This window comes from Entelurus aequoreus, linkage group LG11 (genome assembly GCF_033978785.1).
Source record: "Entelurus aequoreus isolate RoL-2023_Sb linkage group LG11, RoL_Eaeq_v1.1, whole genome shotgun sequence".
Taxonomy (NCBI): Eukaryota; Metazoa; Chordata; class Actinopteri; order Syngnathiformes; family Syngnathidae; genus Entelurus; species Entelurus aequoreus.
In genome coordinates this window covers 27,628,020-27,647,631 of record NC_084741.1, presented here as the reverse complement: position 1 = coordinate 27,647,631, position 19,612 = coordinate 27,628,020, and the positions used below count along the sequence as shown (strand labels likewise).

Genomic DNA, 19,612 nt, shown 5'->3' with positions numbered 1-19,612 from the left:
GTGTGGCGGTAATAAAAATGTTGTGGCGGCGCGCCACATTCAATTACATTAAGGGGAAACCCTGCGTTAATTTTCTGTTAATCGCTGCTTACTTTCTGCTGTAATGTGCTTCCCTCTGGACTTCTTAAAACTTCAATAAGCATTTATTTCTTGGTGTGGTTTTAAGATAGACAACCACTTAGTTTAGCTACTAGCATCCTTGCTTCTTGCTTGCTCTCGGTGTGTAAAAGTCTTAGCCCCATCCTTCAGTGATAAAGCTACTTAAACTAAAAAAAAAGCAGTTTATTTGACATAATGGAATCCACTCAATTTTAATTTAGTGGATTGTCTCCACACTGTGTATGGAGACACATAACAAGCTGTGAGACCAAAAATAAATAGTGTCAGTAGGATGGGATCGTCATTAAAAAACATATATTGGTAATGGCCAATCACATACTTTTTCAGAAAAAACATCCGATACCGATTGGCGGCCGGTCGATTGGCACATTCCTGGTCATTGGATGACATCTTTTAGTTGAATGCTTTCCTTTGTTAAGTAACATGATTGAAATATTATAGTACTGAATTCATTCAAAAACAGTTGACGTACTATTCCATAATCAAAGAGTAAATTTATGTATACCTGTTTGATGTATTCTAACACAGTTGGGATGCTGCCGATCTCAAAACGCAGTTTCTCCAAAGGCTCCAGCCATTTACTAAGCTCTGAGGAACAACAGAAAGTCAGCATTATCATGTAAGAGCACTACAAAAAGAAATATCCATCCATCCATTTTCTACCGCTTTGTCCCTTTCGGGGTCGCGGGGGGTGCTGGTGCCTATCTCAGCTGCATTTCGGGCGGAATGATAAAGTAATTTCCATGAATTTTGTTGCGCATGTTTACCTTGTAGCTTAGCATTGGTTTCATCAGCCTTGGTTATAGTAAGCAATGGAGCAGCATGTTGTTCCATCATCCGCAGCTCATTGGAGCTTTGCACCACCAACAACAACAGCATACATGCATAGTTATATGTCACTGCTTTGCGAGTCTTGGCTTCACTAAAAGACAAAAGTGAGACACACTCAGACATAAAGTAAAGTAGCTTTTTTTTTGTTTTGCCAAAACAGACAGAAGATAGACAGAAGCAGAATATGTCCTCACCTTTGTCCTTCCTTGCTGTAGTGTTGCAGAAGAGCGACCAGGCAGAACAAGTTGTTGTCCAAACTGAAAACATGAGCCACGGCACTGCGGCCAGTCACAGTGAAGGTTATCAGATAGAGTGAATGGAGTGTGGCCAGGACCTCCGGGTTGTCGCCTTCTTCCAAGCCCACTCCTCCGTCTACTCCTGAGGTCACATGGCTCATAAGCTCTGAGACCCCCTGGAGAGCATGTAGAGCCTGCATGAGCCACACGCCAAAGCCCTCTTCACCAAAGCTAGGCCCATGGAGACCTCCTTCTCCTCCCGTAAAGGTTGCCTCCTCCCCATCCGTCTCACCCACGGATGCAAGAAGCCTCAAAAGTAAGTTGGCGGGAGAGGGTTGGGCAAGAAGGAAGAGCAAACCCGACTGTGTGAGCGACAGGAAGCGAAGGATTTCTCTCACAGCTTGGGTGACGCCTAAGTGTCCGGCCGCTGCTGCTGCAGATAGCACCACGGATGTGCTCTCCAGGAAATGGCACACATGCATGTACCTGCAGATATCAAAGGTATCAAAATATCACTGTACAATATAGTCACTGTATTAAGGCCATGGCGGGATAATATTTTCAGACAAAAAAAGGCTCGGTTAAAATGCCTTAGTGTGATAGTGTGTAAAATGCAGTGGCAGGAATTTTTAGGATAAAGACACTTACTTGAACACACTGACAATGTAAACACCCAGTGTAACAAGTGTGAAATATTAATGCTCAGTTTAGTATCTTTCAACTTTTACTTTCTGAGAAGCAGTGCCCTATGCAGTGGACATTTTTATATAAGTTTGGAAAATGCTGTTTCTCAAAAAAAGTTAGTTGACAATTAAAAGTTCCATTTACTTTTTGATACAGTCGATACCTCACAAATTGATGTTTGGCCTCGTTCAAATATCATTTTCGGGTGATGGTTTATCATGTAGCTTCTCATCCATCTTCTCATATTACTCGTATTCCCCGGGGTGTGCAGTATCCGCGCTCCCAGTGGGTGTTTTCCCTCCACGTGGTGCACCCTGACCGCCTGTGTCGGCTTGGAAATGTTTGAGATGAAGGTCACTCTTTACTTTGCCGTACGCAGACTTTATTACCGCCGTCCAAAAAGGTTATGTTTTTGGCAAGGTTTGTTTCTCTGTCTGTTAGCAACATAACTTAAAAAATCATCAACAGATTTTGATGACATTTGCAGGAAATGGCCAAAAAACCCAATTTCTCTTTTACTACTACGAACACACTTCTCCTGGATGCTTCCTCTTCGTCTCCTCTTTATTGCTAATCCGGGCACCCACCTTGCTGGTCCTGCGCCACACAGAGGATTTGGGAGATCTAATTTGTTTTCCGAATGGCCAAAGCAAAAGCGCAAGAAAGAAACTACACTCACCAAGTTTTAATTTGTTATCGTCACACGTCATGGCATCATGTGATGATTTTGAAAATGCAATACTGTGCGCAGTATCTACAATATTGTTACATCCCTAGTAAATGTGTACCTGTACAGAGTGGGGTATGGATCGTCCCTCTCCTGTGGTCCCGTAATTCTTGCAGAAGTTGGGAACGCTTTCCCTGGGGGCTGCACCATGCAGTGAGGGGCCATCTCCAGCAGCTGGTACAATTCCTCCAAAACACCCACCAACCGATTGAGCTCTGCCTCGCTCAAAGGCGCGGCGGTTAGGGCCGGCTCTTCCTCCATAGCATTGTCAGCATCCTCCATTTCCTCCTGAAAAGTGATTGCTGTTGAAAGTTGCAGGCGTGCATGTATGTGTGTGTATCTCAATGAGTGGGCACCTGCTGTGGTTCATTCCATGCCGCTGCTGTACGCTGGAGATCAAGCAGTACCTCAAATGTGTGGCTTTTCTGAAGAATGGCATTGCCAGCAGTAATAACTCTCACTGTTTCATCACGCAGGAATAGCTGGACTAAACGCTGTAAAGGATATGACAATGATGCAAACATTTCAGTTTCAGGACTTCATAAAAAGCTAAAAACAAGAAGATAAAACAGTAACTTCAAGGATGCTAACCTGATAGCCACTTTTCTCTGACTTGCCGGCATTTAGAAAAGCCTCTACCCCAACAGGCGAGCTAATCAGGGCATCAAGTGCCCTGATTAGGCTCAGTTTTAATGTAGAAGAGACGTGGTCCCTGTGAAGCAGATCCAGCAGCACGTCCAGAGCCCCACCATGCAGCAGCGCCGTGAGGCCCTGTGAACTCTCTGCTAGGTATGACGCTAGCTTGGCACCGGCTTTCAGTTGTCTGAGGTTCAGAGCAATTGGTTGCGTGAGGGCAATCTCCATACTTAACGCTTGGAGAGCCCACTGTGCTAAAAGGTTGACATGGTCTTCCCCCCCATCCTCTTTAATGAGACACGCCAAGCCCTTGGGGAGTAGTCCCGACGCTTCTTCGAGCGCATTGACCCAACGGACGTCTCTGTCTTCTCTGATGCTTCCTAGCAGCTCTTTAAGCTGTGCAACTGGGTCTGTCTCCTCACCAGCTGCTACCCCTTCTGAATTGGTAGGGTCTTCCATACTGGGCTTCTCAAGCTGGGTATCAAACAGTGTTTTGTACGGAGGGGTAAAAAAGACCAGTGGTCGGAGTTCTCGTTCATAAGGGTCATACTGGACCGGGGGAACAGATGCAAGGTCCTCAGGAGTGTAGTCCATGTCAAAGGAGGGCAACTTAAAGGTGCCATTATCCAGATCGTCTTCGTCACTGGAAATCTGCTCATAGCCGTCATCACCTAGGGGGGTGGAAGGGATAAAACAAAGTTTATTTACTGCAATGTAATTGATAGCATCTCAATTACTTCAGAAACAAGAAGAGAGCAAGCGCTGGTGATCAATGTACATTTCCTTTGTTTATGAATACATACACATGACAGCCTCACTCCCAAGCATGCAAGGTCAGTTTACCATGCAGGACACGATGACAGCATAAGTATGGCTGTGACGACATGGTATCCACATTTACTTATAAGCTTCTAATGATCAGAAGCCTAAAAGTCAGGATAGCATCCAGTCATTATAGATGGAGGCAGCATGCCAGAGCAAACAATCTGTTATGTTCACCCAATCGCAAATGAACCCTGCTCTCTGGGAAATGTGATGCTGTGGTTCCATTTGGGATTGGAGACTATTTTTTCTCCTCACCAAACTCCCCTACCTTCCTCCATTTCCTCGTCCTCACCCTCATCGTCCTCTTCTTCATCCTCGTCCTCCGGAGCACTCCCCTCGGTCCGCACGTCATCTTCCTCCTCTTGCTCCTCCTCTTCCCCTTCTTCTTCTCGCTCAGCATCAGAGTACGCTTCATCGGCAACCAGGGATCTTTCTGGTGATACGGCCTCCAGGGAGTCATCGCGGCCCTCGCTTGGCTCTTCTTTGACCCCGCCCACTGTTGATGTCAGGGTCAAGATGAGATTTAGCGACACGATAAAACTTTATTGAACCAAGGTGCATAATTGACAGGAACGGAATCTCACAGTTCTGTTGTAAAAAAAAAATCACTAAATTCATCAGTGTGACTGTAAAAAACGACAACATTCTTCCTGGGAACATTTTTCAACCTGAGGTAGTTCCAAAAAAGAAGCTTCAGGAAACATGCCAGAGGCTGTTCACCTTGGAGACCTGCTGCGGATATGGGTACGGCCTGGCGCGAGATTTACACCTTCTCCCCCGGATTTTCAAGGATATTAGATAACACAGGTGAAGTTTCCTATGTTCTTATTTCTTGTAATGGGAATTAGATATAAATTAATAATGGATACAAACAAGCAAGTAAACAACAATTAATGTGCAGTACATTCACATCCTATATAAATAAAGTGAAACCAACACTCTGGGTTGAATTAAAGGGGAAATACCTTTGTATTTGAATTTTGCCTATTGTAAGGGCCAAAATGCAAATAGTTTTCATAAAACACAGGCAGCGACATTAAAAGCGTGTTTTATTGTTTGTGTTATAGCGCCATATTTTGGACAAGTTTGCTCACTTTAGGTGCTGCGGTGTGAAAGTCACAGTATTTTCATCTGTTTAGTGCTTTCAACCGGAAGTGCTGTTCTGTCAAATAGTCATCCATAGCGTTTCTACTCACATGGATTCTTCATTCACCACTACCAGCAACATTTGTAAGTTTTACAATATAACTTCATTCATCTGTACAGCTTAAATGACAGCCTGATTTCAGTTTATGTTGTAGCCAAACATTTTATTGTTATAGTCCCCCTGCAAATGAATTGGGGGTTAAATCACCAAAAATGATTCCCTTGAACAAGGGGATGGGTCAAATGCAGAGGACAAATTTCACCACACCTAGTGTGTGTGTGACAACCATTGGTACTTTAACTTAAATGACACCCATTTGGCATTGTAGTTTGGAATTGTCTTCAAACAAATGAAAACACAAACCCGTTGCTTAAACATGAAAGTGATATTAATTGACTTGATTAAACCATGGCTTTGATGCAAATTGTATTGAATTTTTAGATGTATAAAGTGTACTTCTGACTCCTGATTTAAGAATGTTGAATTTACATTGAATATCTAATGAGATGTAATTGTGTCAAGTGGTGTACCAGCAGTGTTGGGACTAACGCGTTACCGTAACGCCGTTATTTTCAGCGGTAACTAGTAGTCTAACGCGTTATTTTTTATATTCAGTAACTCAGTTACCGTTACTACATGATGCGTTACTGCGTTATTTTACGTTATTTTTTATGTAGTATCGGTTACAAACAGAAGATCTGAGTGTGTTTTATTGGAGCGCTGCGGTGTCGTCCTTCTGTGTCACAAGGAAAAGAAGAGGCGCGCTCTGTGTGGGTGGGGGCGGAGGCGTGTCTGTGTTTACTAACAAAACATCATGGCGGAGTCAGAAGCCGAGTTTCTTAACATGGAGATATTCTCACTACTTTTCTTTTGTCGAGCACAAAGTAAAGAACATTATAGTTAAATGTAAGTTGTGTCTTGGATCAAAGATCCTATCTACTGCCCAAAACAGCAATTCAAATCTGCTGAAACACCTACAAAAGCAAAATGCTTCGACGAAGCTAGTAAAGAGAGACACACTTCACCTCCAACAGCGGCTGGATTTTAACGGAGGGACTGCTAGCCAGGACAGCATTGATAGAGCCATTGCAGCGTATGTGCTAGAAGACATGCAGGCTATTTCTACAGTGGAGTCACCCGCTTTCAGGCAGCTGGAAACAGTGGACAATGAATACATAAACATGGAAAGCGAGCTAAAGAAAACACTCCAAACTCTGCCCTGCTCATCATTCATCACTGAAGGTACACACACTCTGTCAATTCTCTTATATACTCTTTCATTCTAGACTTCTAGAGTGTTTGATTATCACATCACTCTAAATGTATAGACTATAAAGTTCACAAACATAAAGAGGGATCCTAGTGGGCCAGGCCAATCTTTCCTTATCTCTAAACTAAAACTGGGGAAATGAGTGTTCTGGGCTTCAGTACAGTGTTGACCTCCTAAAGACATGATTTTATTTCCGAATTATTTGAGAGGAAAAAATGCCTTTTTAGGCTTTGTGTATGTCATGTGTGCCTTCCTTGGGTGAAGCCAGGTTTACAGCTTATTATGCTGTTTGTTACTTATGTATGTTATTTTGCAGCTATTTAAAATAGTTTTGTCAATTTGTTCTGGCCTGAAATAAATTGGCCCTCTGAAACATATCTTTGTCTTTGTGTGTTGTATGTAGACCACATTGCTTAGCAAAGTTCAGTGATGCAAATGCATGTCAAGTTGATCAACAGATTGTATTATTCTCCAGTGCAATAACAGTACTGAAATGAAGGCTAAAAGGGCATTAATGGGAGCCTTAAAAAAAAAAAAAAAGAACAAAATAAGTAACTAAATAGTTACTTTTCACAGTAACGCATTACTTTTTGGTGTAAGTAACTGAGTTAGTAACTGAGTTACTTTTGAAATAAAGTAACTAGTAACTGTAACTAGTAACTGGTTTTCAGTAACTAACCCAACACTGTGTACCAGTATATTGAATGTAAGTATATTTTTTGATATTGCTGTATGAAATGTGGCCATAATTCTGTAATGTATTTAGATATTGCTTTATGAAATGTGGCAATAATTGCTAAATTATTAATTAACATTAAATAATTTACAACCCTAATTGATGGTAAGACCTTCAAAATAGTTCTACAAGTAAAGAAGCAAGTTATGTTACTAACTGTTCAATCCCGGCATTTGGACCTGCTCCTCGTCGTCATCATCAGGGGGTGGAGGACCTGGCGGAGTTCGAGGCCCTCTGGGTGCTGGTCTGGGTGGACTGCCATTGTATTGGTCGTCTTTTTCCCACTCTTCAAAGTAAAACAAGGCGCAAAAGTAAGAAGGGATGTCCTACTACATTCTATTAATTTTCCTTTGAATGATGCCCACCCTGTTTGTTAATGAGTCTTTTGGGGCCGCAAAGTTGCTGCGGGGGTGGGGGAGGTGGAGGCGAGGAGGAGACTTGGTCATGTCCATGCGAATGCTCCGCTGTCCCATACACAGCCAAGGTCAGATTGGTGTACCAGCCACGTAGCACCAAGCCATCAGTGTTGATCTTCACATATACACAAATTGTTTTTTAACAGGTTTCAAAGTCATGTGAGAAATGTTTTTTTTTTTTTTTTTTTTAAAACATTGCTTTTTGGAATAGCTTGGCCAGGACCTAGACTTAAACTTAACTAAAAATCTAAGGTGTGATCCAAAGGGGGTCTATGCTATGCACAAGACATTCTCTCACCGTCTGACACAATTGGAGCACCTTTGCAAGAAAGTGCAGACAAATATTGCCCAATTAAGATGGAGGCTGCAATTAAAGCAAAGGCTGCATAGGAGGTTCTTGTTTTACGTACAAGTTTCATTCCCATGACAGCGTTGAAAGTCGAGTTTTAGTAAATGACACCGAAATTAAGATTTAGTTCACTCACACTGTACACAGACCACAAAAGGACATACAGAATACAGTAATAAAAAGATTGAATACAAGAATAAAATTAAACAAATTTTATGCCACTGGTACACCCTGGAATAAGTCGCCACCTCATCGCAGGCCAACGCAGATATGTCTAATTTATTTTGACTTTCACATTTCCTTTTATTTGACCACTGCCATCAGAAGAGTGTGCCTTATATTTGGGAGACATAGACTACGTTTACACTGCAGGTCAAAGTGGCCGAAATCTGATTTGTTTTAATCAGATTTTTTTTCCAGCTGACTGTTTACACTGCAAATAAAATTAAATTTTTATCAGACTCCAGTGCAAACGCAAATGTGGCCCCAATGTTGCCTCGACGTCACTTGCATTCGCAGTGCGATAAAGTGAAAACAAAGGAAGTTGATCGGGAGGAAAATAAAACAAAAGCCTTAAAAATGAGCGTTTGTTGTTTTGTTTTTTTCTGTGAAAATAAATTAAGAGTAATATAATGTATGAATGGATGTATATAGTGTACCCGTATTTTTCGGACTATAAGTCACAGTTTTTTTCATAGTTTGGCCGGGGGTGCGACTTATACTCAGGAGCAACTTATGTGTGAAATTATTAACACATTACCGTAAAATATCAAATAATATTATTTAGCTCATTCACGTAAGAGACTAGACGTATAAGATTTCATCGGATTTAGTGACTAGGAGTGACAGATTGTTTGGTAAACGTATAGCATGTTCTATATGTTATAGTTATTTGAATGACTCTTACCATAATATGTTACGTTAACATACCAGGCACGTTCTCAGTTGGTTATTTATGCGTTATATAACATACACTTATGCAGCCTGTTGTTCACTATTCTTTATTTATTTTAAATTGCCTTTCAAATGTCTATTCTTGGTGTTGGGTTTAATCAAATACATTTCTCCCAAAAATGCGACTTATACTCCAGTGCGACTTATATATGTTTTTTCCCTTCTTTATTATGCATTTTCGGCCGGTGCGACTTATACTCCGAAAAATACGGTAATATATTTGGGAGGGTTCTAATCTTTTAATTGCTGTTAAGTAGAGGAGACACGGACATCAGCGTGGATCTACGTGAGCTTTATTTTTCAACTCACATGTAAGCAAATACGCCACAGTGTCAGTTCCAGTGCTTCAACAATCGCTATTTCTTCGGAATAAAAATATATATTCATATAATACATACAACCTATTATTTGCGCACTATTGACAAGTGATGCACCGAAAATGTGGGCGTCTTAAATAGACTTTGCTCACCGAAACCGAATGTTGTGATGAAATAGTCACTTCTGCTGGCGACTGTGTCTTTCCGGGCACACACGAGTGACGTAGCTCGCCCAAAGCTGACAAAGAAGTCACATACGGGTCGCATTGCTTTTAGACTTAAGTCACATTTGAAAAGATCAGATTCCATTCGGATTCAGGACTAACATCTGATGTGGCCTGAATCTAATGCCAAAAAAATCAGATTTGAAGCACTTTGGAACGTTTGGACTGGCAAAAAAATCCAGATCTGTGTCACTTGAGGGAAAAAAAGTCTGATTTGGTGTGCAGTGGAAACAGGGCCGTAATGAAGGGCAAAAAGTTAACAAAATAGAACATAGCAACGTCGGGAGCTCCTCATTGTAGTGACGAGCGACTACTTACTCCTCCGCCACGCAAACGTCACTTGTTCTCATCTTCTTATTGTACAGAATTATTAATATATGGTGGGTTGTCGTAATCACAAAAAGTAGCAACACGAAATTCCGCAAAATGAGCACCAGTCGTAGTTTTAGAGTGTCCAAAGTACCACCGTATTATGCATTTGTTATCCCATATTTTCAATAGAATTGTACAGGATGCACTGTAGGTCACACTCATTTATTTTTACATAGAAAAACAGTATTTCAACAGGGTGTGTTTACTGATATTATATCAGCTTACCTTTCCATTGGGTCTGAAAACGATAGACTTGTTCTCATCATACTCCAGACTGTAGAAAGTAAGAGAATAAATCTAAATGCAACAATCCATAATAGTTCATACACTTGGATATTTGTTTGGACTAAAGTTTGTTGGGTCATATAAATCACATTTATTTTAGTTAATTGCATATACAAGATACAAATAAATGCTCCAAGAATAGTTTATATATAATGTATGTATTAAAAAAAATAGTTGTTTTAAATGCGGACTGCAGTTCTTTTGGAATTTTGCCTATCATTCACAATTCTTATGTAAGACAAGAACACACATTTTTCTATTTTTGATGTATTGTAACTTGTAAATAATCGCTAGCAAAAGTCAGCTAACAATGGAGTTAATGGGATCCGCTTTATTCCGCTTATAAAGCGCTCTAAAATAAATCCAAAAGCCTCAATCAACGTTTTATATACACACACTATAAGTATATACAGTATGTAATGTAGTAACAGACATAACACGTAATATTCACTTATTCTGCTCATTTTAAGCATAGAGCGGCATATTAATTTAACAGATGCATTACAATATTCAATATTTTCTTCTTCAACAATGATAACAACAGTACTACTACTCAAGACACACTTCATGAGAGCCAACAACAACTTTATATTGTTGTAGATCCTGAGTATAGGGAGGTTCATCTGCAAGTTTTAGTAGCTGTGTGCTAAACAGATCAAGCTTTAAATAACATACTGTACAAGGTCTGCTATCAGTAGGATGCCGACTGATGGGATGTTTATACAGTCGTGATCAAAAGTTTACATACACTTGTAAATAACATAATGTCATGGCTGTCTTGATAATAATTTTTACAACTCTTATTTACTTGTTGGTCACAAAAAACATTCATGAAGTTTGGTTCGTTTATGAATTTATTATGTGTCTAATGAAAATGTGACCAAATCTGCTGGGTCATAAGTATACATACAGCAATGTTAATATTTGGCAAGTTTCACTGCAATAAGGTGCTTTTAGTAGCCATCCACAAGCTTCTGGTTGAATTTTTTACCACTCCTCTTGACAGAATTGGTGCAGTTCAGCTAAATTTGTTGGTTTTCTGACATGGACTTGTTTCTTCAGCATTGTCCACATGTTTAAGTCAGCACTTATGGAAGGCCATTCTAAAACCTTAATTCTAGCCTGATTTAGCCATTCCTTTACCACTTTTGTTGGAACACCCAACTGCGCCCAAGACCCAACCTCCGGGCTGATGATTTTAGGTTGTCCTGAAGAATTTGGAGGTAATCCTCCTTTTTCATTGTAGTAAGGTTTTAGAATGGCCTTCCCAAAGTCCTGACTTAAACGTACGGACAATGCTGAAGAAACAAGTCCATGTCAGAAAACCAACACATTTAGCTGAACTGCACCATTTTGTCAAGAGGAGCTCAAAAATTCCATAAGAAGCTTGCCAGAAGCTTGTGGATGGCTACCAAAAGCGCCCTATTGCAGTGAAAATGCCAAGGAACATGTAACCAAATATTAACATTGCTGTATGTATACTTTTGACAAAGCAGATTTGGTCACATTTTCAGTAGACCCATAATAAAATCATTAAAAAACAACAACTTCATGAATGTTTTTTGTGACCAAGAAGTATGTGCTCTCATCACTCTATCACAAAAAAATAAGAACTGTAGAAATTATTGGAAAGACAGCCATGACATTATGTTCTTTACAAGTGTATGTAAACGTTTGACCACGACTGTATATTCCCCATTTGATGAAGAATTAATCATAATCCTCATGTAAGTTAAAAAAAAAGTGCCACTAAAGAGTATCTTTTTGTGTCTTTCCCGCCATCTTCGGGTATAAGTTGGATGTTGAAGTTGACCAACAACTCAAAGTTTATGGCCACAAACTTCTACAATATTTGTGAGAGGCATGATTTATTATTTAGCAAAAGCATTCACCAACTCAGAGGCGATGCAACAGCTCATCGGCTCAGTATGTCAATACTGTAGCTGCACAAGCTAGTTAGCTATCTGTGATGGCGGCAGCGCTAAAAGTAATCCCTTATCGTTATGATAACAATATTCCAAATACCTGGTTAATATTCAAGTCACTAAATGTAAATGGAGTATTACTGGCGGTTTTTGGATGTTTTTTAAGAGGGCTTTATTGGCGTAATAGACATGAATCCTATTACCTCCCTTGTTAGCTAACTTTTGCTAGTGTTTATTTACCAGTTAGAATGCATAAAAAAGAAATACGGTATGTGTTTTTGTCTTTCGTAGAAATTGTGATTGATAGGCAAAATGTAAAAAGTGCAGTTCCCCTTTTAATGCAAACAAAACTGTTCTCTATGTAATATTCATACAATAACATTTAGTTTCATATCACATTGCCTGCCTTTTAGTTGTAAGAAAAGACTGAAAGTGGTGAAAGACCAGACGTCATCAACAAGAAATATTATTGATGCTCTAGTGCTACTATATACGTAAATATATACAAACCCCATTTCCATATGAGTTGGGAAATTGTGTTAGATGTAAATTTTAACGGAATACAATGATTTGCAAATCATTTTCAACCCATATTCAGTTCAATATGCTACAAAGACAACATATTTGATGTTCAAACTGATAAACTTTTGCAAATAATCATTAACTTTAGAATTTAATGCCAGCAACACGTGACAAAGAAGTTGGGAAAGGTAGCACTAAATACTGATAAAGTTGAGGAATGCTCATCAAACACTTATTTGGGACATCCCCCAAGTGAACAGGCAAATTGGGAACAGGTGGGTGCCATGATTGGGTATACAAGTAGATTCCATGAAATGCTCAGTCAGTCACAAACAAGGATGGGGCGAGGGTCACCACTTTGTCAACAAATGCGTGAGCAAATTGTTGAACAGTTTAAGAAAAACATTTCTTAACCAGCTATTGCAAGGAATTTAGGGATTTCACCATCTACGGTCCGTAATATCATCAAAGGGTTTAGAGAATCTGGAGAAATCACTGCAAGTAAGCAGCTAAGCCCGTGACCTTCGATCCCTCAGGCTGTACTGCATCAACAAGCGACATCAGTGTGTAAAGGATATCACCACATGGGCTCAGGCAGAGGTGTGGACTCGAGTCACATGACTTGGACTCGAGTCAGACTCGAGTCATGAATTTGATGACTTTAGACTCGACTTGACAAAATGTAAAGAGACTTGCAACTCGACTTAGACTTTAACATCAATGACTTGTGACTTCACTTGGACTTGAGCCTTTTGACTTGACATGACTTGCTACTTTCCCCAAAACCTAAAGCTTAAAAAGTTATTTGGGAGCGCTCCGTAGCTTTCATTTTGTACGTGTCTGTCTATCAGCGTGTGTGCTGCGTGTCAGCGTGTGTGCTCTCAGTACAACAGCCAATCAAATTAGATCTACATTGTTTTCATCACACAGCATTCAGCCAATCAAATTGCAGGACAACCAATGAACAAGAGTTGTCAAACAACGCGCCAGTGAGAAAGATTTATACCAAAGTTGGTTTTGTTCGGGTATAAAAACTACGACTTGGTCAACAAAAAACGAATTGCCGTATGCAAATCACGCAGTTCGAATATTACAGACGGAGACGCAACAACTTCCAACTTCGTTCGACATTTGAAGTTGCACAAAGAAGGGTAAGTTTTGAATGTAAGATAACGTTTATTGGCTAAGTAACATGACTTTTATTTGCTGTGTAGTTAAATCAGTGAGGCTGGAAACTCACTGCTAACGTCATAACCATAGACATCTTATAAGTAGACGCAGCATCGAGCGCTACTGCCTACTGGCGCAGACGAGACGCGGGGCCGCCATCTTGGAGTGGTGATCCGCTCCACTCAGTGCAATTCATTTGGCAGGAGCAGTGAACTGTCAACGCATTTAATTCATTTTACCTCACTGAATACCACTCATTTTCACACGCTTTTTTGTCATACGTGTAGCTATGATAACGGACACGTTTTATTATTCATAGTTTGCTTAACAGTAATAGAATATTCTTATACGCTATAAGTGACCAGACGTCCGAGATTAAAACTGGGAATATAAGCCCAGAGAAGGGGGAAAAAAACGGTCAGCTATTTTTAAATTGAAGAAACAATATGATTACGTTATATATATATCCTACATAAACAATGTAGGAATACATTAGATATCTATATATCTTATAGACCGTATCTCTGTTGCTGCAGCAGCAGAGAGTTTATTCTGTCGTGACACTTTGTATTGATATTTTGTATTACATTCTTCCCTTAAATGATCATGTTTACAGTGATTGTTATATATGTATTTTTTATGTATGTCGCTTTGGATAAAAGCGTCTGCCAAATACTTAAACATATATAAACACCTGAAAGTCTTTATATCAGCTAAAACCACCAATCTGTTTCACTGGATTCAGAATAAAACCAAATTCTGTTTTACCCAACAATGTTAGTATTTGAATATTGTTACTTGAAGACTTATTCCTGGTTACAATTATACTGTTAAGAAAGTATTGTCTTATATTTTGCCTAAAATGAGAATGCATCATAATCAATGGCGGCTGGTGAATTTTGTTTTAGGTGGGGCAGTAAGTTTGTAAAGCAAACCCCTGTAGGGGCGTCATCCTCCCCCAGAAGATTTCTTTGTGATTTTCACATACAAATATTGAAGATCTTTGCTCCTTCTCAACTCTGTGGTAATGTTATTTTCATAAAATACAACCAATAGTACATTAATGTTAAATCTTACTTGTGAAAAGTAATCCCCCGATTCCTATTTTCAACAGTCCGCTCATTTGAGCAGGAAAACGCTGAGCACCAGCCCGGCATCTTTGTTTTCTACCTGTCAACTGTCAGTTTAGGCTGCTCGCCGGCTCCTCATCACCGCTTCAAGATGCAAATTGCTCACGTCACAGCAACCAATATTGCGTCTACTTATAAGATGTTTATAACGTCATTTCAAACACGGCAATCTGTTGCGTCCACTGCAGTTTGCTACCTTATTCATACTTTTTGTCAAGTGATTTTTTAAGCAGGGTTGCATGAGGTACCTATACATGACGTTACGTTAGTCAATGTATCACACACAGTAACATAACGTTAGACGGCGGTCAGCAGCACCGCGTATTTTAGCCACCTACAAAAAGACAAACATAGTCAAATAAAGGTCAGTTAAAATATATACTATATTAAGAATATGTGTACATATTGCATAGGGCCCTGACATCTAAAAAGTACAACTCTGTTCATTGTTATGTTCATGTATTTGCTATGTTTTTCATGTGTACGCACACATCAACACACATACAGTATGAGATGAGATCAATGAGATAAGGTAAGAACAGAATAGAAACTGCTGTGGAACTAGTTACAATGCAATATGCCATGGAAATACAATGTTATAAATAAATGATAAATGGGTTATACTTGTATAGCGCTTTTCTACCTTCAAGGTACTCAAAGCGCTTTGACAGTATTTCCACATTCACCCATTCACACACACATTCACACACTGATGGCGGGAGCTGCCATGCAAGGCGCTAACCAGCAGCCATCAGGAGCAAGGGTGAAGTGTCTTGCCCAAGGACACAACAGACGTGACTAGGAAGGTAGAAGGTGGGGATTGAACCCCAGTAACCAGCAACACTCCGATTGCTGGCACAGCCACTCTACCAACTTCGCCACGCCGTTAACACTTTTGTACAAATAAGTACAGTTGCACTTGTATTTGCAAATGTGTTTATTCTGTTAAGGAATGAGTTAAATGTTTAAAATTGTTTAAACTATTAAAATGACTGGTTAATAGTGCTATTATGAATTGCAATGTCAGTACTATTTTATTTCCTGCTATTTCAAATGCACTTGTTTTAATAAATAAATACAGCGGTTTAAAAGCATACACAATCTGTGTAAAAATATTAGTCTGTGGTCAAAAGGACTTGAAAGGACTCGAAACTCAAAATGCAGGACTTGTGACTTGACTTGAGACTTTCCAGTCTTGACTTTGGACTTGACTCGGGACTTGCCTGTCTTGACTCGGGACTTGACTCGAGACTTGAGGGCAAAGACTTGAGACTTACTTGTGACTTGCAAAGCAATGACTTGGTCCCACCTCTGGGCTCAGGAACACTTCAGAAACCCACTGTCAGTAACTACAGTTGGTCGCTACATCTGTAAGTGCAAGTTAAAACTCTCCTATGCAAGGCGAAAACCGTTTATCAACAACACCCAGAAACGCCGTCGGCTTCGCTGGGCCTGAGCTCATCTAAGATGGACTGATACAAAGTGGAAAAGTGTTCTGTGGTCTGACGAGTCCACATTTCAAATTGTTTTTGGAAACTGTGGATGTCGTGTCCTCCGGACCAAAGAGGAAAAGAACCATCCGGATTGTTATAGGCGCAAAGTTGAAAAGCCAGCATCTGTGATGGTATGGGGGTGTATTAGTGCCCAAGACATGGGTAACTTACACATCTGTGAAGGCGCCATTAATGCTGAAAGGTACATACAGGTTTTGAAGCAACATATGTTGCCATCCAAGCAACGTTACCATGGACGCCCCTGCTTATTTCAGCAAGACAATGCCAAGCCACGTGTTACATCAACGTGCAGTGTTTCCCATAAACTGCCAAGATACCTGTGGCGGTGGGGGCGTGGCTATGGGTGTGGTCACCATGACATCATCGAGTAATTTGCATAATTTACTACAATGATATGATTTTCTCTAAAAAGGCTCAAAAAATGTATACTTACTAATTAATAATAACAGTTTTGTTTTAAACATCCATCCATCCATCCATTTTACATTATGAATACACAAAAGATAACTACTACAGTATCAAATTAGTATTAGAATCTGAAGCACCGTCTCCACGTGTGTTTATTGACAACAGGGTTATAACCTGGACACGTTAGCTCGTCGATATGGTAACAGGTGACTGTTACTGCGTGCGTCTGCCCCGGCCCCCGAAGTCAAACAGCGAGCGTTAAAGAAGCAGCGTCAGGCTGCTCACCGTCAGTGAAACGCTCGGTGAAATCGCGGATTAACATTAAATATATGACGAGCCGCGAGCGATGCAGCTATAACCTATCTCACCTGGTAGAGCACCCGCTGCGGCGACCCAGTTCGATCCCACCTGACAGTCGCTTTGCTCCGCGTCAATACCCCCTCTCTCCCCCCTTCCCCGTCTCTCTCCAGCTGTCCTTTCAAAATAAATGCATTCAAATCCCGAAATCAAAAATTAAGAAAATCCGAGTCGTGGCGGACGTAATTATTTCGTGGCGGGCCGCCACAAATAAATGAATGTGTGGGAAACACTGACGTGGCTTCATAGTAAAAGAGTGCGGGTACTAGACATGCCCTTTCCCAACTACTTTGGCACCTGTTGCAGCCATGTAATTCTAAGTTAATTATTATTTGCAAAAATAAATAAAGTTTATGAGTTGGAAAATCAAATATCTTGTCTTTGTAGTGCATTCAATTGAATATGGGTTGAAAAGGATTTGCAAATCATTGTATTCCGTTTATATTTACATCTAACACAATTTCCCAACTCATATGGAAACGGGGTTTGTATTATAAGGCTGAGATTGTAATGGCTCACTCAAATAATCCAAAACTTCTTATCACTTTAATTTCTCAAAGTGGGACCACTGAGAGCAATGTCACTTTCAGCTACAGCAAGGGTGGGGTTGTGTTTCTGGTGAGACCAGTTAACCAAAGTAGGAACAATGAAGCTAGAATATGGGTAGGAGCACACAAACACACACCCCAATAGCCTCTGAGAACCAACTTTAAATTCTACCGTGACTGGTTCTACAGGTCAGACAGACAGCACTTTTCAGCCCAGGACATACAGACATGGAAAAGGGAAAGAGTCAAATATTACACTGAATAAACTGATTAAGAGAGCTTACTCCGTCCAGTAGTGCTAGGCGATAAGGACCAAAACGGATACCGCGGTATTTTTAGTCCGAATACCGTGTACGGTAAATACCGGTATCTTTAAAAACAACTTTCTAAATGCTTAAGGTTGCCTCAGTGTTTTACGAGTAGATAACCAGTGTTGAGAGTACCCAGATTATTTTTGTTGTAAATATTAACGTAACATTATAATAAAGTAATTAATTGGCCATTAATATGTCTAAGCAATTTCTGTTCATTTTGTTCATTAATGTTAGGCTTTTAGCCTCACGCTTGTGCGCGAGATAGATGGAGCTATGACTTGCTCACTGCGGTTAGGTTAAAACTATTTTTCAGCCACCCAGCCGCTACTACAGTGGGTTAGTCGGCACGGGCATTTTAAACCGGGGTTGTAGCTAAACATTTGACACACCGAGCGAGTAGCAGAGAGGAGCTATTGGTAGCTTCTGTGCTAAGTCGCTAACAGAAGTGAACAACATAAACAGATGAGATTGGTGGTAAAGTCGCTACAAGGAGAGATATACTGTAGGTTGTCAAGCAAATGTCTGTATGTGTAAATAAAGCTGTAGTCACTCACCAATCGCAGAATGCAGTCGCTGTCCTATCGGTAATGGCGGTATTGTCTCAAATATATACCGCTTTCTAAAATATACATGTATTAACTATATTTCCGGTATACCGCCCAGCCCTACGTCCTTGGGTGCCGACGAGACAGCATTGAGGAGGTGACCGACAGAAGGATGTTGATGAAGTTGACATCGATAATGTCCAATCCCTCTCACCCCATGCACAACACTGCGGAGGCCCTGAGTAGCTCCTCCAGCATTAAACTATGATATCCACAATGCAAGAAAGAGCGCTACCACAGGTCCTTTCCATCCCCAGCCGTAAGATGCTACAACGCACTTATGTGATTACTGTGGGCTTTTTTTCCCTTGATGTGCAATGTTAGGATAGTGTTTTGTTTTATTTTTATCTATGCATAGTGCTATCTTTACTGTGCAATATGTATTATTCATCAAAATGTTCTATTTTTGTTTAATTACATTTTACTTCTGTTACTCTATGTAAAAACCTGCACTGCAACCATATAATTTCCCCATTGTGGAATAAATATGAGTCTATACATCTGTATCTATAAGGACACAGAAACAAAACAGAGGGTGGAGCAGAGAGAATGTTATCCTCACCTGCCAAGTCTGTGGAAGGCGGAGCTGTTCTGTTTGGGGAGGTTGTTGAAGAACAGCTCCAGCTGGAAAGCATGAGGGGAGGTCTTTCTAGAAAGACACAAACACACACTTGATGACACAGACGAATGAATACCTTTGGCATGGCATCACTCTTCAAAAAGAATGATATATATTAATTTTGTGACTTTCTTACATTCCTTAGTTGCACTACTGACATGTGCATCTAAACTCTTATATTATATTTGCATATTCTTTGGCTTGTTTGCATTTTTTGTGATGCCACTGTAGAAATCAGAATTTCCCCTCTGGGATAAATAAAGTATTTCTGATTATCTTCTGCTTCTGGAGCATTACTATACAATTAGGTGGTTGAAGACTTGTTTGTTTTTTTCCAGAGGCGTGACTATGTTATCTAAAACATTGCATGT

General features: G+C 40.2%; 1 protein-coding gene across 3 annotated transcripts in view; it reads right to left on the bottom strand.

Annotated features, from left to right (window-relative positions):
• The window catches only part of virma (vir like m6A methyltransferase associated), a 43,825-nt gene that overhangs the window by 23,524 nt on the left and 689 nt on the right, over positions 1-19,612 (bottom strand). For 2 of the 3 annotated variants that reach the window (XM_062062872.1, XM_062062873.1), the window contains exons 3-13: positions 19,185-19,271; positions 10,070-10,118; positions 7,578-7,743; positions 7,370-7,498; positions 4,328-4,555; positions 3,190-3,905; positions 2,955-3,092; positions 2,660-2,886; positions 1,146-1,673; positions 888-1,042; positions 626-708 (exon numbers count right to left, since the gene is read on the bottom strand). In XM_062062872.1, coding sequence (XP_061918856.1) covers positions 626-708; positions 888-1,042; positions 1,146-1,673; positions 2,660-2,886; positions 2,955-3,092; positions 3,190-3,905; positions 4,328-4,555; positions 7,370-7,498; positions 7,578-7,743; positions 10,070-10,118; positions 19,185-19,271 — 2,506 coding nt within the window. The remainder of the gene's footprint in view (positions 1-625; positions 709-887; positions 1,043-1,145; positions 1,674-2,659; positions 2,887-2,954; positions 3,093-3,189; positions 3,906-4,327; positions 4,556-7,369; positions 7,499-7,577; positions 7,744-10,069; positions 10,119-19,184; positions 19,272-19,612) is intronic. The other variant, XM_062062875.1, reaches the window with a different exon arrangement.